Here is a 25,434-nt window from a genome sequence, read left to right on the forward strand (position 1 = left end):
AATTATATAAATCTATTACAATAAGTATGTACTACTTTTTTTGTAATAAAAGAAACAAATGAAGTCTCTTCCACACCCTGTGTAGTGAGAAGCAGGGGTAGACAGAGCACACGGCTGCGTGAACAGACCCAGTGCGGCTCTGCAGCACCAGCCATCTCCTAGTTAGCCTCAAGGTCTAGACTGGGGTTGGGGTTGGGGTGGGGTGGGAAGCGTGTATTTGGCCTCAGCCCAAGTCCTCTCTACCAACACAGGTGTATCAGAGGCCCAACATGTAGGATTATCAGACATTTAGCTTGCCTATTAACAAAGTAGAAGTTGTACTACGAAGGGAAGACACAAGAGATGCAAAGTCTGTTATAACCTACTTCCCTGTGTAGTCCTGCCCTCCTGCACGGACCACTGAAACTCTCTAGCTGGGACTCTGACCCAACCAACTGCACCACACCCAAGGCAGCCACTTCAGCGTACATTAGCATGTGGAGTAGTTTCTGATCCATCCTCCTTTCATAACATCAGTGTTTGTCACAGATGATTGGCAGGGTACACTAAGATAAAAGTTAAATTATACTTAAAGCTCAAATTTTGAGTACCTTCAAATTCCTTTATGTCCACCATACCAAGGTTCTTCACCAAAATGACTAGTCCATTTAGTTATCCAGCCTCACCCTAACTCAGGATTACATAGTAGGCAGAAGGAAACCCACCAGGAAACCCATTTTCCAGGAGAGAGCCACGCAGGAGAAATACCAAGTAACAGAACTGTAATGATTCTCTAGGTCAATGTAGAAAACCAAACTTACCCATATCGTCATCAAATATAGACTTAGCTTCCACTTTCTTTTTGGACTTTTCTTTTGGTTTCACAGTTAGGTCAGCAAAGATATCAATGTTATCATCAAATAAGTTGGATTCCAATGTTCTCTCCTTCTCTCTTGTTTTATGAGAGGGTTTAATTGCTTCTGTAGCAAATATATCATCCTTGTTATATCAAAAAACAAGTAAAATAATTATAAATCATTTTTATTTTATTTATTTATTTATTTATTTATTTATTTTGAGACAAGAGTCTCACTTTGTTGTCCAGGCTAGAGTGAGTGCCATGGCGTCAGCCAGGCTCACAGCAACCTCAAACTCTTGTGCTCAAGTGATCCTCCTGCCTCAGCCTCCCGAGTAGCTGGGACTACAGGCATGTGCCACCATGCCCAGCTAATTTTTTCTATATATATCAGTTGGCCAATTAATTTCTTTCTATTTATGGTAGAGACGGGGTCCCACTCTTGCTCAGGCTGGTTTTGAACTCCTGACCTCGAGCAATCCACCCGCCTCGGCCTCCCAGAGAGCTAGGATTACAGGCATGAGCCACTGCGCCCAGCCATAAATCACTTTTTAAAACTAAATACACTTACTTCAACAAGCTGTGGAAATGTAAACTGCTGGGGTGCTTGGGAACAGCCACAAAACCTGCCCCCTTTGCCTGGAATGCAATACCCCAGATCTCTGCACGGCTTGTTCTTGCACTTTCTTCTAGTCTCAGCTCAAACACCACCTCTGCAGTGAGCTCGTCTCTCCCAGTCCTATCTGAAGGAGTGCCTCCCATTCCTCCTTACCACTCCACCCCAGGTTATTTTCTCCATGATGCTTAGTGCTATTTGAAAACATCATAATTACCTATTGCCCTGTTTGTACTCGATTCTCCTCCCTGAGGGCTCTGGGAGCAGAGTACTTCCCTCATTTCCCCTACAGTTCCCAGATGCTCTATAAACATATCTGTTGAGCGAATGCCACTGAAGGCCATATTGCCTGCACTAAATCATCAGCTCCAGCCAGGGCCTATTTCCCCAGAACCAGAGGTTAAAACACTCAAGCTGGACCAATATGACGTTATGTATGTCACAGAGCAGCATGCAAGAAACCTGACTGCAGCAACAGTCTATAAAAATAACAAAATCAAACTATAAAAACTACAGAATTCAAAACCTTCACCAATGATTATGGCCAGCCAAGAACTACCCCCTAAATGAAACAAATAAAAAAAAACATCCCAATTCTGAGTAAATTTCAGCCTTATTAAAAGAGCTTAGTTATAATTATTATACCTAAGCAAGTAGATATCAGACATGCATGACATACAAGTTTAATGTAATCTATGGACCATATGAGCCAATCAGGTATTTTCCTTAACACAGAACCAGGCACAAAAACGTGTTATATCCTATTACCTCAAAAATATCTTGTGTTTTTGATATGACATCCTGCGGACTGTTGGATTTTGACTCTTTCTTCTTGCCTTTCTGATCTGTAAAGAGATCGTCCTCATCTTCCAGGAGAGGAAAAGGATTTGCTTTCTTTGCTGGTTTTGGTTTAACAGACTGAAAGAGATCATCATCACTGCCTGCCTCACCTAGAGCAGGGGGCATGGTGCTTCCTTCTTTACCTCCCACTGGCTGGATGGCTGGGGTCTCTGCTGCTTTTGCCTTGGCCTTTGTTTTCTCCGTGCCCTTGGAAAAGATGTCCCCGGAATCAAAATGATCAGCCTCACCTCTGGAATGACCCAGAGACTTTGCAAAGGGCCTTCTGTCCACTCCATGCGCAGGATGGCCTTCCCAAGGTGGAGCAGCAGCTGCCTCAGCCTCCACAGAGCTGTCTTCTCCACTGGTGGCTCTGGGCTGTGGCTGGCAGCCATTTGGTGAAATGGCGCCGTCTGCCAACTGCGCCACGGCTCCTCTGGGGACACTCACATCCTCCGCCTCGCTGGACTCCTGGGCAGCCAGCCGCCTAGCTGCTCGGGTCTGCGGTCTGCGCTTCCCTCTCATTTTGACACGGCTCTGCAATAGCAAAAAGACACAGACTGATCTAATGATAAAGTAAAAAGTGTTCAAAGCTACCATAACAAAGAATTGGTGACTCAAATTATTGTAAGGTTATTGAGTCTACTTCAATCAAGATATTATATGAGACATATAAGAGGTTTTTTCTTAAAGATTTCCAGAGAAGGAGTTAAATAGCTCCTAATACTCTAAGCCATTCTTATTCCTTTTGTGTTCTACATTTTTTAATCTTTTGAGGGAAGTTTCAGTTCAGTTTCACACAAGCTTCACCTATTGCTAGAACCCTGGAAAGTCGGATGTTGGTGCTTTGTGTCCCATAGCCCTGCCTGGCCCCGGACTCTGCTCTTAATTTAAATGTGGGTTTAAAACAAGAAACAATCATGGAATTCTGGTACTAACCTTTGTTAGGGAGCTAGTTTAAATTCAGGCTCTAGGAGCAGGGAGATATAAGACAATAATGAGAAGTAATCTAAGCTGCTGTTTTCTTCATAAATTCAAATGTGAAATATTTCATGTAAAAAATATGGCTTAGGAATCAGAACCTGTAATAAATATAACCTCAAAAGACAAGTCATTTGATAGCAATGATGCAGTGTTTGTGATATTTTCCAAAATATATGTAATCAAGCAGAATTTTGAGAAGGTACAAACAACTTTGGGCAAAGTATTAACACTTGACTGTGTTTGCCTACTTCAAGGGAATATCACAAATAATTTTAGGAAGTAGCCAATTTAAACTTAACCAAAAAAAAAACTAATTAAAACTATAACAGAAAGAAGGATGTTTTATTTTGCATGGGGAAGACAGGTTTGGAAACACTTGAAATGAATGTATTTTCCAGGGGTAGGTCATCCGGGGTCTTGTAGCTTACTCAGAGATCAGCGAAGACTTTCTATAAGAGGGGAGACTTAGAAACAAGAAAACCAACTAAAATGAAAGAAAACCTCAAAGGGCTCACAGCCCAGTGAGGAGAGCCTGTGAAATGGTGTGATGGGCAGATCAGCCGGGAGGTTGCTAAGGAGGGATCTCAGAGAAGGAGTACAGAGCAGGGGCACAGAAGCAGGGATGTTTGAGCAGAGCTGTAGGTGGGAAGGCAGCAGGAGCTTGTGTGTTCAAGGAGTGACAACTCGTGTGCCTGGAGCTCAGCATGTGGTGACTGGTGGGACAGCTGGATGCACAGGTTGGCATTGATTGTAAAGGGCAAAATTACATCAAATCGAGAAGCCTAAATTTTCTCCTCTGGGCCAGCAGGAGGAGCAAGATGTGCTCTATGGTTAGAAGACCCCAGGGTGGCAGTGCCCAAGAGCTTGAAGGTAGCAGACACCAGCTGAGGTGGTAGGACTTCACCACAGCTACCGAGCAGAATGTAAATGTAACAAACGCAAGCTACAGACAAGCAGATGCAGAATTAGGAAGGAGAAAAGAATTAAGAGAGAGGAAAGGCCACAGGAGAGATGAGGTACCTCCTTCAAATGGGGAGTTAAAGTGAGACTACTGTGTGCAACTGATGGCCCAGAAAGAAGCAGGCACGTGTTGTGGTTAAGAAAAGAAAGAAAGAAAACAAGCAAGCAAGCAAGCAAAGATGGTTTCATCACCTTGTTTGCGCTGTGTAAGGTGTCTGCCTGAGCTGGAAGATCAAAACTCACGCCGGCCTCCCCACTCCCAGGAAGAGTGGGCACACTTTCCAGACCACAGTTCCTTGCAGGTTCAGATGAAGAAGCCAATTCTGGAGAAACACGCTTTGCTTCACAGATCTGGGGAGCCCCTGTAGGCAGCAAGGCCGCTGGGTTGATTGCTAAATTTGCCTAAAGAAGAAATATGAGACTCTGTATTTGTCCTTCAACACAGTGGTCTATGATCATTACTGTGACAGAGGACAAGACTCAGTACACATAACGTATAATACAAGAGAAGAGAAATGCAGGAAAATTGCCCGATCTAATCTCAGAATTAAACAGAGGGTCATACACCTGTGCCCACCACTGGGGTCAAAGAAAAGATGTTAAAGACACAGCACACAAGAAGCAACAACTAGGAGAAGGTGAAGGGGTTTGGAGGTAGGAAGAGATGAAAAAATGCTTGGCAGCAGCTGACAAAAGAAAAATCCAAAAAAGTGTATAGATGTAACAAGGCAGGCAATGAAGATTCCAGACGTGTTATAATTACTTGTATTTTCCCGATCCGAGTGGATGGTTCTTTGGTTTTAAATGGAGCGAGACCTGACGAGTCCTGTGTGAAATTACATTCAGTTAAATATCCATTGGGGAAATAGAAAGAAAAGTGTCTTTTATGCCTGTCAATCAATCTGTGATGGAGCAAGGCTGTCACTTTCTGTAGTGCTATAATGGGAAAGGCATTCAAATCTCTCCTGAGGTCTCAACATTTCACTGGTATCATTTCCCTTATGCCTCCTCTTCCTCCTTCATCACGTAAGAGGAAGGCTGTCAGACCATACGTAAATAGGAAGACATAGATGGTGGTTAAGATTCGTAAGAGTTGTAGTTTACCAGTGCACCAAAACCTGAGCACTTGGCAAAGTTTCCATGTTTGTAATCTAACACAGCAGATATCAAGGAACACACAAAAATTCACACACAGCCTAACATACCAGTTCTAAAAACAAAACAACCGGAGTACTGGAAACAGATGTGCTAGTCCAAGAGCCTCCCTTTCTAAGCTCAGGACAGCAAGGCCTCAGTGAGACACCCAGGGACACCTGCCTGCAACACTGGTACTCACTCCTGGCCCTGGCCTCTCCTGGGACAGAGAAGACTGCTGTGGAGGGAGGCATGACAGCAATAATCTCAGGAGAAGCAATACTGAGGGGCAACCAAGAAATCAGATGTAATTTATATTTAATTCTATTCCAAGGGAAGCCCAGAGGGAGCAGTAAAAACTCTGGTGGGAATAAGATTCTTCATCCTACCTTAACTCCATCTTAAAATCTAATCTGGCATCAAATCCCAGAATAGTAACAATTAAGTGTAGCTTCATGAGACTCTGGAGTGTGGAGTGAGGAGAGGGGAGATGAACATGGGTAAAAGAGAACAGCGAAGGGAGGTCTGAGTGACTGGAGTCTGTGTAATGCATCTCTCTGCACTGGGATGCAGAGAGAGCTGACGATCCTTAGAGAGGTCGGTTCTGACCTGGGCTGTTTCTGGCTTCCAGATGCTTTTTTCTTTGCTACCTTGAGTGGATTCGGAATGTTTCTGGTTTTTGGAAGAGGAAACAGAGTGTTCTTTTTTCACTACTCTCTTTTTTTCTGGAACCTTCAAAAGAAAAATAATACCAAAATTCTGTCAAATATCTTAGAGATTTAAAGAAAAATCATAATGCAAAAAAAGGAACCTGGCTTCTGAGTTTTAAAAGTCCTTTCTCAAATGAGGGTGGAACTAACTCAAAGGCAGCATTTCGGAGACAGTATTCTAAAGACTGTGACTGTCACAGGAGCCTCTCAATGATAAGAAGAAAACCTACTGGGAGCCGGGCGAGGTGGCTCACGCCTGTAATCCTAGCTCTCTGGGAGGCTGAGGCGGGTGGATTGCTCGAGGTCGGGAGTTCGAAACCAGCCTGAGCAAGAGCGAGACCCCGTCTCTACTATAAATAGAAAGAAACTAATTGGCCAACTAATATATATAAAAAAAAAAAATTAGCCGGGCATGGTGGCGCATGCCTGTAGTCCCAGCTATTTGGGAGGCCGAGGCAGGAGGATGGCTTGAGCCCAGGAGTTTGAGGTTGCTGTGAGCTAGGCTGACGCCACGGCACTCACTCTAGCCTGGGCAACAAAGTGAAACTCTGTCTCAAAAATAAAAAAATAAAAAAACCTACTGGGACGGGGGAAAACCACACATGAACGCTAAAACTCAGATTTAAAGCTTTGCACCTGAACAGCACAAACAGTTACTATATTATATGCAATGGTCTTTCAATAAACCATTTCAAAATCAAACAAAACTTGTCAGAGAGCCTGGGTCAGTTAATGTTTATATGTTAGTTTAGAGAATGTAAGATGGGGAACACCACAAACTGAGAGTTGCATCCTCTGTACATGCTCCTATCAGCACGTTATTTGCTGCTCATTTATTAGTAAGCACCAGGATTCTCTGTGGATTTTCCTTAATCATTTAACACCACACAAATTTCCTTTCCCGAAAGTTTTCCCACCCACTCCAGTATGGAGAAAAGGCTAGTACCAAAGGCTGGGACTTGGCAGAGCTGAAAAGATCATCATCTTCATCATCCCCAAAGAGGCTCCCAACACTTGGCTCTAACAACTAGAAAAGACAACACTGAAATTCAATATCCAAAACAAAAACAATTTACAAAGAGAGCTAGGTTGAGATAATATCCAATACAGTAACAAAGCTATGATGTGGGGAACCATTTGGAGCTGACCTTGGTTTTTTTGGTGCCAGCAAAAAGGTCAACATCTGGGTCATTGTCCTTCTGGAGTTTGTGGCTGAAAAGGAGCTCTTCATCCAGGAAGACACCTGTGCTCTTGGGGCGGGCATCAGGATAGTGGCCCTGGGAAAAAGGGTGAAGGTCACATGTGATTAGAGTGCTAAGATTTATCTCAAGGGAATCACACACATGCAAAGATGATGTAATAAAGATGTCCCTGCAGCTTTGTTTGCATTGGCAAAAGGCTGGCCACAGCCTAAGGGCCAATCAGTAGGAAAATGACACATTCACACAACGGAATACTATGGAGGTATCAAAAATAATGGAGAATATATTTATAAATAACACATACATAATCTGGAAAGATCATCTTTCGACCTTGTGTAATGTCTGAATCTTCTATTTAAAGAACAATCCATTAGTTCCATAATGAGAAAAATTGGCGGGATAGAAACATATATATTTGAATGAGTTCTATCTCATTCCCAAAGGAAGAAAGAGCAGCTGACTCCATCTCAGAAACCACACAGGTCTACGGCCACACCACCCTGAACGCGCCCGATCTCGTCTGATCTCGGAAGCTAAGCAGGGTCGGGCCTGGTTAGTACTTGGATGGGAGAAACCACACAGAGCAGTAAAGTGTGTATCTCTAACCCGTCAGCACTGTAGTCCAAGGGCCTGGCACGGGTGTGACCACAAGCCTTCCCTGTGTCTGTCCATCACTTCTATTCTACCTTCAGGCTACAAGTGAATTTTTTGTTTGCTAGGATATCTGACATTTAAAAGTTACTACCAACATTACTTGGTTTGAATAATAAAATGCTCCTGACATTCTAAAATTCACCCCTATTTCATCTTTAGTACAACAATCACCGATTAACACAAAAACCCATACTTCTGACAAAATAAATCACATTAACAATTAACTAACAATTATTACTGTTAATACATAAAACCAGTTTAAAATAGCAATTAAGGTTAAAAAGTTTCAGAACTGTGGAAAAACAGTACAAAACTATACATAGTAAGAGACTGGGAGAACATATAACAAATTATTCATAATCAAGTAGGGTTATACTACTGGCGTAATAAAGAAAACTTATAAAACACTTTCTGTAGAAATCTATATGGACTATTTCTTCAGTTTGATATACAAAACACAATGGCCTACCAACCTGGTTTATTTTTTTAACATCTTTATTGAGATAAAATTCATACACCATAACTTTTACCCATTGAAAGTGTGAAATTCAATGATTTTTTAGTATAGTCACAGAGTTGTGCGACCACCACCACAATGTAAGTTTACAGCATTCTCATCATCCCCACAAAAAACTCCAAGCCATTAGTAGTCATTTCTCATTCCTGCTCATCCCCACCACCCCTAAGAACCTATTAACTAACCTATTTTCTGTTTTTATGGATTTTCCTATTCTGGACATTTCATATAAATGGAATCACACAGTATGTGGTTTTTTGTGACTGCCTTCTTTCATTTAGCATGTTTTCAAGGTTCATCCATATTGTGGCATGTATCAGTACTTCACTCTTTTTATTACCAGATAATATTCCATTTGTGGACACACTGCATTGTGTTTCTCCATTCATCAGTGGATGGACATTTAAGTTGTTTCCATCTTTTGTTTATTATGAATAACACCACTGAGAACAATCATATTCAAGTTTTTGTGTGAACATATGTTTTCATTTCATTTAGGTATATATCTACCCAAGAGTGGAATTCATGTGGTAATTCTATGTTTTCATAATTTGAAGAACTACAGACTATCTTCCAAAGTGGTTGTCCTACTTCACATTCCCAGGAGCAATGAATGAGGGTTTCAGTTTCTCCATATCCTCATCAACACTTTTCACTTTTCTTTTTTTAAATTATAGCCATTCTGATGGGTATGAAGTGGTAAGTCATTGTGGTTTTGATTTACATTTCCCTAATGCTGGGCATCTTTTCATGTGCTTTTTGGCCATTTGTACATCTTCTTTGGAGAAATATCTATTCAGATCTTTTGTCCCATCTTTTTTTTTTTTTTTTTTTTGAGACAGAGTCTCACTTTGTTGCCCAGGCTAGAGTGAGTGCCGTGGCGTCAGCCTGGCTCACAGCAACCTCAATCTCCTGGGCTCAGCGATCCTACTGCCTCAGCCTCCCGAGTAGCTGGGACTACAGGCATGCGCCACCATGCCCGGCTAATGTTTTGTATATATATATATTTTAGTTGGTCAATTAATTTCTTTCTATTTTTGGTAGAGACGGGGTCTCGCTCAGGCTGGTTTCGAACTCCTGACCTTGAGCGATCCGCCCGCCTCAGCCTCCCAAAGTGCTAGGATTACAGGCGTGAGCCACCGCGCCCGGCTGTCCCATCTTTTAATTGGGCAGTCTTGTTATTATTGATTTGTAAGTCTTTTACATATTTTGGATCAAAGTCTCTTATCAAATACATGATTTGCAACTATTTTCTCCCATTTTGTGCATTGTCTTTTTACTTTCTTTAAGGTATCCCTAAGCACAAATTTTTTCATTTTCATAAAGTCCAGTTTGGCTATTTATTCCTCTGTCAGTTGTGCTTTGGTTGTCATCTCTAAGAAGGCTTTGCCTAATCCAAAGTCATGATGATTTATTTACTCATATATTCTGTTCTAGGAGTTATAGAGTGTTAGTTCTCACTTTTGGATCACATGAGTTTATTTTCGTGTATGGAGTGGGGTAAGGGTCCAAGCTCATTCTTTTGCATGTGGATCATCAGCTGTCCCAGTACCAATTGTTGAAAAGACTATTTTATCCCCCATTGAATTATCTTGGCACCCTTGTTAAAAAAGCAATTGACAGCCAGGCACACTGGTTCACGCCTATAATCCTAGCACTTTGAGAGGCCAAGGCTAAAAAAAACCAAAAGCAATTGACTATAAATTTTAGAGTTAATTTGTGGACTCCCAACTCTATTGCACTGATCTATATATTTTATAGATATATTATAGATATTTATAGATATTTTATTTACACACACACAACCAGTACCACATGCCAGTACCACACTATCTTGAAGTAAGTTTTGTAATTGGGAAGTTTGAGTCGCCTAACTTCATCTTTTTTATGCCAGTACCTTATGCCAGTACCACACTATCTTCATCTTTTGTCGCCTAACTTCATCTTTTTAAGATTGCTGGCTCTTCCGGGTCCTGTGTACTTTCATAAAAATTTTAGGATCAGCTTATCCGTTTCTATAAAAAACAAGCTGGAATTTTGATAGGGACTATAGGGGAGTATTGACATCTTGACAATATGAAGACTTGTAGTCCATAAACATGAGATGTCTTTCCATCTATTTTAGGTCTTTAATTTCTCTCAATGTTTTATAGTCTCTAGTTTAAAAGTTTTGTGCTTCTTTTGTTATATTTATTCCTAAGTATTTTATCATTTCTGTGCTACTTGTAAATCAAAATGATTTCTTAATTTCATTTTCACACTGTTCATTACTAGCATATAGAACTACAACTGATTCTCATATACTGGTCTAATATCCTGCAATCTTAATGAATTTGCTTAATTAGTTCTAATAGATTTTCTGTAGATTCCTTAGGACTTTCTATATATTGTACCATGCCATCTGCAAGTAGACATGTCTCTACTTCTTCCTTTCCAATCTGGATGCCTTTTATTTCATTTTCTTGCCTAATTGCCCTGCCTAGAACCTCCAGTATAAGGCTGACTAGGATAAGGATATCCTTGTCTTTTTTATGATCTTAGGGGGCAAGTATCCAGTTTTTCACCATCAAGTATGATATCAGCTGCAGGTTTTCATAGATGTTCTTAATCAACTCGAGGAAGTTCCCATCTATGAATAATTTGTTGGGTGTTTTTATCATGAAAGGGTTTGGACTTTATCACAATGCCTTTTCTGCATCTATTGAGATGATCATGTGCTTTTTATCCTATATTTTATTGATACAGTATATTTTATCAATTGATTTTCAGATGTTCAACCAACTTTGCATTCCTGGAATAAGTCCCACTTCTCATGGTGTATAACCCTTTTTATATTCTGCTGGATTGGATTTAGTATTTTGTTGAGGATTTTGCCATCTACATTCATAAAGAATATTGGTATGTAATTTTCTGGTAGTACCTCTGTCTAGTTTTAATATTAGGATAATAGTAGCCTCAAGGAATGACCATCGTCTATTGGAACACAGTCATGCCCATTCAATTCATCTTCGTATCTTCCAGGACTGCTTCCATGCTACCAATGGCAGAACTAAGCAGTTATGAGAGAGCCCATATGGCTTGCAAAAGCTAAAATAATTACTATTTTACATGGTCCTTTACAGAAAAAATTTGCTGACCACTGATAATCATGACAGGTATATCTATAACACATATTTCTAACAATGAATGCTAGAAATATTTACATGTATAGATCTGGCCTAATTTCGCTTTCCTATTGCTCATACCCCATTAATTGGCCAAATGGTAAAGCTTTGTTGGGAGGAACAACAAGGTCTATAAATCTCAGGAGAGGCAGGTAAAATTCTAATCCCCTATCCAATAATGCTACTTGAGGTAAGAGTCACTGATTTAGAATCCCAAACAACTAAATTACTGAGAAAAATCATTTATACTCACACTGAAGACTAAGATTGCTTCAGTAACTCACATGACAGATTTGACACCATTCTTTTATCTCATGTAGAGATGTGAACCTTTACTGCTTTTTGCTCACCTTTCCCACTTCTTTCTGTGGAGTTGGGATGCTGTTTTGATCTTCTGTTTTATCCTCTTCCTCATCAAACAAGCTAAGAACAGTTTTGGTTCTACCCTTGCTTCCTTTGTCCAATGAGGATGGTGAAGAAAATACATCAGAATGCTTGACTGCTTCCTGTGCAGATCCAGTCAAAAGTCCTTCCTGAAAATGAAAATATAAGGAAAAAAAATAATAACTGGAAATACAAATTCTATAATGGATGCCCCACCCCCACCCCAGCTCCTCATTAATTCATTAAGTGCCATATTTGCATGATTCAGGGCACTATAGCTAATCACATCTACTGCCAAGCAGCAAAATGCTGAGTTCAATTCTTGATTGGCTGCCCCAGTGGAGAGTCTGATCCATAGCGAAAGATAATTTTTGCAGTCAGTTTAAGGCCATGGGTCCTTCCCTCCTACCAAGAGATAAAACAGTTATAACCCTGACACATTAGTTGCTCATGAGCTAGAAAAAACTTCTCAGTAGTAGAGATAACACATGCCAACCACTGGGAGTGGGTCATATATTTCCTAGCATTTAATTAACACATAAGCCTAAAGGGGAAACCTACACAGTAAAATTAGAGTGCTTAAACTGCAGAAGGCCTATCCTGTATATGGAACTGACGAATCTCTAAAGTAATTTTAAAATGTAGCATTTATTCATTCAACAAGTACCACATTTCAAGTAGGATATCATTGATCATAAGAACTACTATTATTATATGTACCACCAAGAAAGAAAAAACACTACCAATTAAATATGCATTGAGGCCGGGCACGGTGGCTCATGCCTCTAATCTTAGCACTCTGGGAGGCCGAGTCGGGCAGATTGCTCGAAGTCAGGAGTTCGAAACCAGCCTGAGCAAGAGCGAGACCCCATCTCTACTATAAATGGAAAGAAATTAATTGGCCAACTAATATATATATAGAAAAAATTAGCCGAGAATGGTGGCACATGCCTGTAGTCCCAGCCACTTGGGAGGCTAAGGCAGGAGGATCGCTTGAGCCCAGGAGTTTGAGGTTGCTGTGAGCTAGGCTGATGCCACGGCACTCACTCTAGCCTGGGCAACAAAGTGAGACCCTGTATGTATGTATGTATGTATGTATGTATGTATGTATGTATGTATGTATGTGTGTATATATATATATATATATATATATATATATATAAATAAATAAGCAAGCAAGCACTGATTATGAGGTGCAGCCCAATTTCAGAGTGCTTAAACTGTAAAAAAAATATGCTTCTCTGAAGAAATGCATAATTTATAATAGTGCCTATTATATGCAAGGTAATATGCTAAGTGCTACAGACATGGCAGTGAGCAAAACAAACCTGGCACCAACCCTCAAGGAGCTCATCCTAGTGAAGGAGACGGCAGTAAGACACACAGTCAGAGTCAAGTGTGGACTGCGCTAGGACTAGGGTAACTCAGGTCCACACGCAGCCACTAGGAAGAGACTGTCACACGGTGACACAGGTACAAATAAAACACTTGCATCACTGGAGCTCTAAGGAGCCTCAGGAGGAAAAGTAAATGCAATGCTCTTCACATAGACCCTGGGAGGAAGATTAAGCCTAAGCAGCTGGACACACAAGAGTACAAGAAAAATGACCAAAGAGAAGAGGCGCACAGAGACTGAAGGTAACCACGAGGCTGCTGCCAGGCGTGGCCAGCAGCGTTCCCACAGGCCTCCTGCAAGAGGTGGCAGCCCACTCAGAAATGAAAGATAGTGTTTCAGAAAAAATACAAATTTTACTCTATTCTATGATGCATGTAACTCATCAAATAAACATAAAAAATGCTAAGCTAAACTAAAATCTTCTTAAAGGAGTCTGATACCAGCCTGAGCAAGAGCAAGACCCCATCTCTACAAAAAATGGAAAACTCAGCCAGGCATCCTGGTGCACGCCTGTAGTCTCAGCTACTTGAGAGGCTGAAGCAGGAGGATCTCTTGAGCCTAGTTGGAGGTTGCTGTGACCTAGGATGATGCCATTGCACTCTAAGTGGGATGACAGAGCAAAACTCTGTCTCAAAAAAAAAAAAAAAAAAACCATGACATTTTAATTGAAGTACAGATGGGGACTAAAGGAGAACCATGAGTAAGAAAAATGCTACAGAGAAGAGAACAAGTCAGAAAGAGCAAAGACGCCAGGCCATGCCAGTAAGAATGTGAAGATGTTATGTTCATGCATCCTAAAGAAGCACAGGACAGCAGTAGGAAAACATAAAGGAAGATATGTGTGTGTGTGTGTGTGTGAGTGTGTTTTAAAAACAACATATGAGAGGCATTAGAGTAGACAAGAGAAAAAAATCCACCTTTTCTGACTCCTCAGCCAAATCAGTTTTCCCAAATTCTGGTGATTCTTTGGCACTCTCAACCTTCTTATCCACAGGCTTCACTCCAAACGGTGCTTCCTTCTCTTCTTCATCGTTAAACAGCAAAGGTGGTACTACAGGAACAGTTTCTTTTTTCTATCAAAAAAAGAGCAAATGACATCCCCAACAATAAAAAAGTGTGCCTGACTAGCACAGCAATGCACAGAACAAGCCCAAACCAGTCCTTGTAGGGTGTCAGCTAAATGTGGTGGTGGGAGCAGACAGGACAATGAAATAGCAAAGGTGGCACCAACAGGCCCCTCACATGGGGCGTCTTGCGCCACCACACCGATGACACCTGTCTCCTCATGACTATCGATCCCGTACCACCCTTACTCAGGTCCTCACCTCTGCCAGCAGACAGTTCCTGGTCTCTCTCTCTGCCTTGCTCCCCTACATCACAACATAAGACAGCATCGAGCCGTCCTACTAAAACAGAAAGGCCTGCCACGTTGCACCATCTCCACCCCAAACCTATGGTCTCTGCATGAAGCAAATGGCAATCTACAGACACCCCAATAAGCTGTCCCTCTGCTCATCTGCACCCCCTCATTCCTTGCTATTCCTTAAACATACTGCAAACTTTCACACCGTGCTGCCCTAGTGTCTGCAGACACAAACTCTCCCCTCCTTTCCAGCAAGCCCAGCTCAGATGTCACCATGAAGGCCTCCCTACTCTCTTCAGTAAGTGTCAACTGCTTCACTGGATAAGCATATTATTTATATCTCTACTTGGCCCTTACTTGACTTTCCTCCTAACTTAATAACAACCAGCACACATCTGTTTGTCCACTCATCTGTACGGAGCATATACTATATTTCCCAGCCGGTCACAACATTTTACACCGTGTCAGTGCTCAACACAAGTTTGCAAGTACTTCGACCCATCTCTCATCTCTCTTTTATCTGGCAAGCAGGGACTTAGAGACCAGAAAACTGAGGTAACGTGACTTACCTAGAGTTATCAGCATCCTTGGGGCAAGTGACTTATCAACAAGTTTTTGAGAAAAAAACTAAAACTCTATCACACTAATCAGACTAGATGCTACGAGAAAAAGCACACCCCAAAGCAGTGCCTAAATCAAGCTAGGAAGGCAGATTTCGGAAACTAAAGGAGGACACTACTAACCATGACAGAAAAAAGTGCCAAATGAAAGAAGAATGGGCTAAGGGGATCTTTTAGTTATTGTTAGGAAGAGATCCTTAAATGTAAAATTATTTGAACATGATATAATAAAAGACTGCAAGTTCATGAAGAATTTCTGGACACATAAAGCAACAATGAAGTGATTAAAGGAAAAAATTTTTGTGCCACATGAGGGACCCATGAAAATTACATAAAATTTTAATGTAACAAGTTAATTGGGGAGGAAAAAAAGAAACTAAATATGTTAAAACATATTCTCTTGTCATATAAACCAAGGAAAATGCCACCCAAAGTAATACTTTTTTTTTTTTTTTGAGACAGAGTCTCACACTATGTTGCCTGGTGAGTGAGTGAGTGCCGTGGCGTCAGCCTAGCTCACAGCAACCTCAAACTCCTGGCCTTAGCAATCCTTCTGCCTCAGCCTCCCGAGTAGTTGGGACTACAGGCATGTGCCACCATGCCTGGCTAATTTTTTCTATATATTTTTAGTTGTCCAGCTAATTTCTTTCTATTTTTAGTAGAGACTGGGTCTCCCTCTTGCTCAGGCTGGTCTTGAACTCATGAGCTTCAGTGATCCTCCTGCCTCGGCCTCCCCAAGTGCTAGGAATACAGGCGTGAGCCACCACGTCCAGCCCAAAGTAATAGTCTTAAGTCTTCCTGGAGATTAGCTGACTCCTCACCCTTGTCATGAAATTTATTTCTTGACAGGTGTCAGAAAGGGAAAATCTGAAGAAAAATTTAGACGGCAAGTGTGAGGTCTAAAACGGCCAGTTTGACTGTGTGGGTAATAGAGACGAGGCCCATGCATTCCTCCCCGGCAGTTTCACTGTCAGCTATTTCACTGGCACGGACTGATGGACACCCCTCTCTACCAGATGTGACGCAAAGGCAGAACAGAATCCGTCATCCTTCTCCAGACCCTACGACGCCTGCATGCTCATTAACCTTTGACTCTGTATCTGTTAACCACACACTCGCTTTGTCTCATGTATGATGTCACTGAGCACCAAACAGAATCATTAAGACTGTCTTCTTTGCCTCCCTGACCCCTCCTCCCATTCTATGTAACAGAACATATACACACTGCACCTTGTGCAGCCCACTCTGGGCGCACTCTTGTGTCTCAAGGTTGGCTCAGAATAAAACTAACTCACTTTAAATTTTTTTAAGTTTTAGTACCTGTTATTTTTCAGTTGACATAGGCATACAACATGGTCACATTTAACTTACTTTAACATATCTCTAAACAAAAAGTATTTTTATCTACTTATCTCTTAACCTTCTGATTTATTTAATAATCAAATAACCATAGATTGAAAGAAGTCTTCCATTTCCAGAACCTTTAAAATTCACTAAATTCTTGCTCATTTACCCTCCAGTGTAGATTATTTGTAAGTTATAAAGAAAAACCACTCTGGTAGGCCAAGGCGGGAGGATTGCTTGAGGTCAGGAGTTTGAAACCAGCCTGAGCAAGAGTGAGACCCCATCTCTACTATAAATAGAAAGAAATTAATTGGCCAACTAATATATATATAGAAAAAATTAGCTGGGCATGGTGGCACATGCCTGTAGTCCCAGCTACTCAGGAGGCTGAGGCAGGAGGATCGCTTGAGCCCAGGAGTTTGAGGTTGCTGTGAGCTAGGCTGACGCCACGGCACTCACTCTAGCCTGGGCAACAAAGTGAGACTCTGTCTCAAAAAAAAAAAAAAAAAGAAAAGAAAAAGAAAAAGAAAAACCAGTCTCCTGACTCTTTTAACCATGGAGCCACTGGATGTCCTCATTAGCAAGATATGAGTACAGATGATCTGAGGAGGGGACCACAAGGCCCTCAGAAGCAGCAGCAGGGGCTGGCTGCATGCTTCCCCAGGGCTGACAACTTCCAGCACAAGCTGTGCAATCCCGAGTAAGGCTCTTCTTCCACACCTCCTAGATACTTTGTGTTTAAAGCTTATTTTTAATTCCACAATAATGCAAGAATGCTTTCTTTAAAAAGGTTTAAAAAATGTATACAGAGTATAAAGTCTCCATTCCATACCCTTCCCTAGATGTGATCAATGGTAACAATCCCTTCTGGCCTGTTTCTAGGCATTCACATGTATTTTTTTATTATTTAAATGAGATTTAAAGACAAAAAAAATTTTTATGCATCTTTTTTGGTCCTATAGCGTATTTTTCATTCTTCCCACTATATAGTATTCCACAGTGTAACTGTACCAGTACTGTGCGACCTTAAGTTTCATACATGTCATAACACATGTGAGAATTTCCTTTTTACTGATTAGCTACTAATAGAAAAAACCAAGTTTCTATGAGTACTTGAAATAGACTCCTGATGGGAATAATCTGGGCCTTAACTAGCCTAGTCTGATGCCAGCAGAATTCCATGCCCCTCCAGCTGAGTCCCCTCTGAGGCTCAGTTTCTTGTCCCTACACCTGACAATGAAAGGGCTGTATGACATGTAGGAATCCTTTTCTCTACGCTCTGCCCTGTGCTTCATCTGTAGAATACCACTAACCAGATCTCTTTCTAAAACTAGTCAAGGAAGTTCTCCCCTAAGACTCAGTTCTCCACAGTCAGCTCTGAAGAGCTGGTTAGTGCAAGCGCCACTATTCATGCAGCACAACCTCAAGGACATCTCCTAGGTCTGTGAGAGTAAGATACCGTTGCTGCAGGAGGAACAGACGTGGGTGGAGAGCCAAACAGAGAGCCTCCACTGTCAGCATCGTCTTCAAAGAGGAGTGACACTCTCTGGGTCTTCTTTTGGCTACACAAACAAACACAAGGTCAAATTAAAGACAAATGTGATACTTTAGAAAACAAAAATAAAAACAATATTCCTTCCAGGCCACACCTACAGAAACTCATTTACCACCAAAACACCCCAATTATCAGTTGACCTTACATAGTTGAAAGCAAACAGAAAAGACCTTTTAAGTAGGTGAAATCTGTCTCTAGCAAATCATCAGCCTCTGTCTCTTACTCTCATGTCGAACAGTCCAGGGCCCTCCTCACCTTGCCCCTTTCCCATTGCTGCCCGCGCAGTGCAGGTGCACTGGCACATGACAGTGCTGGCATCCACCAGCACGGCATCCTCCCTCACCACTTCCTACAGCACAGGGAGAACCACAGAGTGGACGTGCCTATTTCCAGAGGTCAGGAAAGCAGTTGCCAAAAGAGATCACAGGACCAGGGCAAGCTTCAGGAGGTGACCTTGTGGCCTGGCTTCTATTCCTTTTTTCTTACTAGCTTTATTGAAATATAGTTTATATACCACAATATTAATCCTTTTAAAGGATTTGGCAGTTTTTGGTATACTCACAGAGTTGTGCAACTATCACAATCTAAGTTCACAACATTGTTGTCACTCCAAAAAGAAATTCCATGCTTATGAGCAGTCACTCCCTCTTCTCCCAATCCCCTAACCCCTGGCAACCACCAATCCGTTTTCTTCTCTATGGGTTTATCTATTGTGGACATTTCACATAAATGGAACCATACAATATGCAGTCTTCTGTGACTGGCTTGTTTCAAGTTACTTAAACTTTTGGCTATTATTAATAATGCTGCAATAAATGTTCATATACAAGTTTTTGTATGAGCTTATTTTAAATTTCTCTTAAGTATACACCCAAGAGTGAAATTATTGGGTTATATGGTAACTCTACATTTAACATTTTGAGGAAATGCCAAACTATTTTCCAAAGTGGCTGCACCATTTTACTTTTGCCCCAGCAGTGTATAAGGGTTCCAATTTCTCCATATCCTCACCTAGACTTATTGTTGTTTGTATAAAGCTTCTTTTGAGATCTGATGAAAACTGTAAGTTATTTCCCATACACAAAATTTTATAGACAACTTCAGGAACAGGAGGTAGAATGAGTGTGGAGCAGGGAAAACATTACTGAAGGCCAGGCATTGTGCACGGCTGTGACCAGGACTCAGAAATGAGACACACTTCCAATTGCAAAACTGATGGCCGTGTGTGTGTGTGTGTGTGCGCGCGCGTGTGTTGCGGGGGATTGGGGAGCACACATGTAAACAGATAATTTCACAATAGTGTAGAAAATGCTCAACTGCAGTAAGGCCACAGGGCCGGCATAGGAAGGAGGAGCCCCATCTGTGCTAGATTCTCCCCCTATTTTTACTCTTTCTCATCCATCTGAGGTGAGGAAGGCTTTTAAAGGGAAGACTTACACTGAGTCTCAAAAGAAGCTGGCCAGGTAAGACAGGAAGACAACTGCCTCAGAAGACAACAACAAAAATAAAAGAATGAAGTATTTCCCCTATACTAACGATGATAAATGGTGATATGTGAGTACACATAGTGTACAAACTACTATGCTAAACATTTCACATTTAGATTTCATCTAACCATCTCACCAATCCTATGAGAGAAGTACTATTATTATTTTTGCTTAACAGATGAGGAAACAGAGGCACAGAGAAGTTAGGTAGCTTGCCCAAGGCTATTCAGACGGGAACTGGGAAGGCCAGAATTTAATATCAGGTATTGGGATTCCAAGTGTCAACTGTGGGGGCCTAAAGTAGAAACGGTGATGATTGAAAAGATCACAATATTTGAAGATAGAAATTTCAGATACTTTCAGTCTATGAAATAAAGCTTAATTTAACCACACCAGTGCATAACATTTATGTGTCTAAATAATTGCCTCTTTATGCTACAACCATATGGTTGAATTTCCAAGTAATGGTATAAGGCTCTCAAAAGGAGAAAAGAGTATTTACAGGCAAGTTATTCTGAATCCACAAGCTAATCTGGTAGCATGTTATACCAACCACAGGTCATGCTCACTCTGAATATCTTGCCCGCTTTAGTTCAAGCACTGATGTGGAGAATCCTAGACCCCTAGGTTGATAACGCTTAGGTTATCAATACCTGGTGGGATACTGCACAGCTCTGCAGAGAACCACCCTTCCAATAGGATGTTTTCTTTTTCTTTTCCTTTTTGACAGGGTCTCACTCTGTTGCCCAGGTAAGCGTCAGCCTAGCTCACAGCAACCTCAAACTCCTGGGCTCGAGCGATCCTTCTGCCTCAGCCTCCCGAGTAGCTGGGACTACAGGCATGAGCCACCATGCCCGGCTAATTTTTTATATATATATCAGTTGGCCAATTAATTTCTTTCTATTTATAGTAGAGACGGGGTCTCGCTCTTACTCAGGCTGGTTTTGAACTCCTGACCTTGAGCAATCCACCCGCCTCGGCCTCCCAAGAGCTAGGATTACAGGCGTGAGCCACCGTGCCCGGCCAGAAAAAGTATTTTAAGGTTAAAAAAATAATAAGGGTCGGGTATGGTGGCTCACGCCTATAATCCTAGCACTCTGGGAGGCTGAGTTGGGTGGATGGTTTGAGCTCAGAAGTTCGAGACCAGCCTGGGCAAGAGTAAGATCCCATCTCTACTAAAAATAGAAAGAAATTACCTGGACAACTAAAAATATATAGAAAAAAAAAATTGCTGGGCATGGTGGCATATGCCTGTAGTCCCAACTACTTCGGAGGCTGAGACAGGAGGATTGCTTGAACCAAGGAGTTTGAGGTTGCTGTGAGCTAGGCTGACGCCACAGCACTCTAGCCCAGGCAACAGAGTGAGACTGTCTCAAAAATAATAATAATAATAATAATAATGAGAAGAAATCAGGTATGGATCCATGAAGACAAACATTTCCCAGGACCAGGGGAGAAGACTTTGCAAGAGAAAAACAAAGACATACTCATTTGTATGACAACTAGGTGACTGATGATTAGCAACCACCGGAGGAACTATCTTTGGTATCAAATACCTTTCCTGTTACCACAGACAATGGACAAATGATTTCTTACAATGACTATCTCACCTGTCCTTGGCAATAGCAAAAAGATCATCTTCATCATCCTCCTCAAAGAGACTGGTCTTTTTCACAGCCTCCTGGCCCTGGATGGTCCCAGGGTCCTTGGGTTCTCTTTTAGATCTGCTGTCAGATGCTGAGCTGGTCTGTGAATCAGTAATATTCCATTGGTCCTTAAAACATAAAACACATATTAAAAAGCCAGTGGCAATTTAGATTATGGGACATGAGGAGTAAAATAAAATTGACATTTGTTAAATGAAGTATTAAACGTATCTTTCTCTCTTTTTTTTTTTTTTTTTTTGAGACAGAGTCTCACTTTGTTGCCCAGGCTAGAGTGAGTGCCGTGGCGTCAGCCTAGCTCACAGCAACCTCAAACTCCTGGGCTCAAGCAATCCTCCTGCCTCAGCCTCCCGAGTGGCTGGGACTACAGGCATGTGCCACCATGCCCGGCTAATTTTTTTTTCTATATATTAGTTGGCCAATTAATTTCTTTCTATTTATAGTAGAGACAAGGTCTCACTCTTGCTCAGAGTGGTTTCGAACTCCTGACCTCGAGCAATCCACGCACCTCGGCCTCCCAGAGTGCTGGGATTACAGGCGTGAGCCACTGCGCCCGGCCAACGTATCTCTCTTGAAGAAAGCTCATGGCCAAGACCCTTTGTTGAACTCAAATCTGGACAGCTGGGTTCTCTGACCTCACAAAGCTTCTCAAACCTTCCCTTCCACCTGCCATGATGTTTCTTCCCTCTGTGATTCTGTCCTGTGTTAGGACAAGGAAACTTGTCTATTTTTGAGAATCAACATTAATTGTAAAGGTGTAAGAAGGAAGAAGAATGTAAAACAATCAAGAACTCTCAACTCTGGAAGAATATTTTAATTTAAAAAAATCCCAAAGCAGATTGCAAAAAAAGGGTATAAAAGCTCAAACAACATACACATAAACAAGACACAATGAAAAACTGCTAATGAGCCTTTTACCACAAAAGTCTGAACCTGGACTTTAGAAAGCAGAGGCAAAGATACAAAATCTAACCAAAAGGTTTGTAATTTCATATTTTCCTGAAATTAAAAAAAAAAGCATTTGAGGAAATTCCACCTGGCTATGCTCACCCCTTCAAATCAAGAAACTCCCAGGCATTTGCTTACGCAGCCCTTCAACCTCTGGAGTCTAGAGTTTTGCAAATCAAAGTGGGGTCCACCAGGCAGCAGGTTATGTAGAACCTCAGGCCCTACACCCTTACTTTCTGCATCCAAACCTGTATTTCACAGGATCCACAGGTGATTTCTTCAAATGTTAAGGTTGGAGAAGTGCTCCTTGAGAGTAGTGATATTCAGCAGTGACTACACACTGGAATTCACTAGGGAGCTTTAAAAAATTCTAATGATGAGTCTGTACCATAACCAATTAATTCTGATCTCCAGCGGAGGAATCGGGTATAGGTAAGTGATCCCAATGAGCAACAAAGATTGAGTCTCTGTTCTAGAACCCGGTTATCTTTACTCTGCATATCCTTTTGCTCATAGCTTTAGCTAACATTTTTATTTTCCCTACACCACAATACTCTGGTAGAAACAATTCCACTGATGTCTGGCTGTTACTAACGGGCAAATAACCACTAGCAATGCTAAAAAAAAAAAAAAAAAAAAAAAAAAAAAAGCCGGGCACGGTGGCTCACGCCTGTAATCCTAGCTCTCTGGGAGGCCGAGGCGGGCGGATTGCTCGAGGTCAGGAGTTCGAAACCTGCCTGAGCAAGAGCGAGACCCCGTCTCTACTATAAATAGAAAGAAATTAATTGGCCAACTAATATATATATATATATACAAAAAAAAAATTAGCCAGGCATGGTGGCGAATGCCTGTAGTCCCAGCTACTTGGGAGGCTGAGGCAGGAGGATTGCTTGAGCCAGGAGTTTGAGGTTGCTGTGAGCTAGACTGATGCCACGGCACTCACTCTAGCCTGGGAAATAAAGTGAGACTCTGTCTCAAAAAAAAAAGGATTATCCATCATAAATTCATACACTTGAGTAGAAAAAGCAAATTATATGTTGTATCATTTTAGGCTGCTTTCAATAAAAACATGAATGTATCTAGTATTTACCTGTCTGCTTCATATTCTCATAACTTGACCATAGTGTTAAAGAGCAATTATTACAAAAGATTTTTAATACTCAGGATTTTTAATATTATATTTAAAGACTTTTTCTGCACTGCTAAATCTAATTCGCTACTGCAAAATCTGATTTAGTTAGCAGCCTAATCATATTCACTACTCATTTTGTTAATATGTATCCAAATCACAAACGGAAATATTGTTAAGACTCCTACAAAAAAGGAGTTTCACTTGCACAGGATACTCCTATCATGTCTAGCTATAGCTCTAAATTAATGAAACAGTCATTTAACAAGGTACTATATTGCTAATGGGGTATAAGACATGCTAACCAAAATATGACACCTGGGCATTTGTGGAAACAGAAGTAGAGAGCTCTCTCATCTTCCCCTTGCCCTTCTCCTCTGAAGCAGACCATACAAGAATTCTCTGATCTTCCTCTCTGGAGCAGGTTACAAGACCTTCATTCCAGAGGTATGCTCCATATACCCAGAGGAAAGGAGTGCCCTTATTTCTAAAGACACAGGGGTGCAGAGAATAAGCTGAACAAACAGACTTTGCTAAACTGCCCCAGTTTATTACCATTAGGTCATATCCCTTTTGTCTAATCATGCTTCTCCATAACTATCCACTTCCTTATTAGATACAAATACAACACAGGTCTTCTGATTTCTCTGAGTCTTCATTTCTAGAGGCTTCTGTGTCACATAAAACTTATCTTAAATAAACTTGTATGCTTTTCTCTTGTCAATCTGTCACCTGCTCATGGCCCACAGCCATGAACCTAGCAATGGGTGAGAAATCTTTTCTCCCCCACGTGGCCTAACTCACTTCAATTAGCATATACTACAGTTTAGGAGCCGTACTTATTCCCAACCATTTTGAAAAGTTTTATCTTTAAATTAATACATAACACTAAATATCTTTAAGAAAGAACAATCTTACATAGATAAACAGATAAAAAAAAGAAAAAGCAATCTTGTGAACATCATCTTTGGTGACTGAACTTCACTAGATGTAAAATAGGTAGAAAAAGAAAATGTTAAGATGGCTACCTCAAATAATCTCCTCTTCTTTAGGAGAAAACTTAACCCACCTCCTCATCACTGCTGAACAAGGCAGATGTTTTCTTTTTGGAGAGCTCAGAGGGTTTTGCTTTCTTATGACTCTGAGTTTGTAGAGGTGATGTCTGTGTCTTAGCAGTTGTAGTCCCAAAAAGATTATCCTAGAAAAACAAATGACAGAAAGGTATGAAAACTTCACATATAAAAACAGAAAATGTAAGACATTCTCCCACGTCAAACTGTTAGGGAGTAAGTCTCCAGTCAGGTACAGACTATCACACCTTTGCAGGGGGAAATGCTAGCAAAGCCCATCCTACAGCTTCTTCTCACTGCATTCACCATCCACAGACAGGAACGAGATTAAGAGAATTCGAAGGCACAGCACCTGGGAGTCAGTGAGAGGTAGGACACATGTGGACAAGGTCACAGAAGTACAAGGAGGAATTGGGCCCTGCCCAGCCCTCCCGCGGGCAGACAGCACCTCCCTGCTTGTCATAGGGGCCCACAGCCTGTGACAGGCACAGCAGCCCCAGCAGCTGCCGGCAACTGGCCCCTCCCTCTCCATGAATTAGAAACCAGAGCAACAGATGAAAGGAGAGAACGAGGGGGGTCTCTCCACTCATTTACAGCTAAGGAAGGCACACACCTGGGATGGAAGAAGGAATGACTTGTGACTCTAATTTTAAAGACATGATACAAAGTGAAGAAATAGTTTACTAAATAAAATTGCTGGCGTAATAAAGACTGACTCTCCTAGCACTCTGGGAGGCGGAGATGGGCGGATTGCTCGAGGTCAGGAGTTCAAAACCAGCCTGAGCAAGAGTGAGACCCCACCTCTACTATAAATAGAAAGAAATTAATTGGCCAACTAATATATATAGAAAAAATTAGCTG

General features: G+C 41.4%; 1 protein-coding gene across 9 annotated transcripts in view; it reads right to left on the reverse strand.

Annotated features, from left to right (window-relative positions):
- Positions 1-25,434, reverse strand: part of LOC105860123 (WASH complex subunit 2A) — a 62,100-nt gene that overhangs the window by 1,217 nt on the left and 35,449 nt on the right. For 6 of the 9 annotated variants that reach the window (XM_076010209.1, XM_076010208.1, XM_076010210.1 and 3 more), the window contains 12 exons: positions 24,573-24,701; positions 21,373-21,536; positions 18,180-18,282; positions 14,311-14,466; positions 11,964-12,146; positions 7,225-7,353; positions 7,023-7,103; positions 5,976-6,098; positions 4,996-5,058; positions 4,425-4,634; positions 2,220-2,825; positions 801-978 (listed from right to left, as the gene is read on the reverse strand). In XM_076010209.1, coding sequence (XP_075866324.1) covers positions 801-978; positions 2,220-2,825; positions 4,425-4,634; positions 4,996-5,058; positions 5,976-6,098; positions 7,023-7,103; positions 7,225-7,353; positions 11,964-12,146; positions 14,311-14,466; positions 18,180-18,282; positions 21,373-21,536; positions 24,573-24,701 — 2,125 coding nt within the window. The remainder of the gene's footprint in view (positions 1-800; positions 979-2,219; positions 2,826-4,424; positions 4,635-4,995; positions 5,059-5,975; positions 6,099-7,022; positions 7,104-7,224; positions 7,354-11,963; positions 12,147-14,310; positions 14,467-18,179; positions 18,283-21,372; positions 21,537-24,572; positions 24,702-25,434) is intronic. The other 3 variants (XM_076010214.1, XM_076010213.1, XM_076010211.1) reach the window with 2 other exon arrangements.

The sequence above is a fragment of the Microcebus murinus genome, chromosome 14 (assembly GCF_040939455.1).
Source record: "Microcebus murinus isolate Inina chromosome 14, M.murinus_Inina_mat1.0, whole genome shotgun sequence".
Taxonomy (NCBI): Eukaryota; Metazoa; Chordata; class Mammalia; order Primates; family Cheirogaleidae; genus Microcebus; species Microcebus murinus.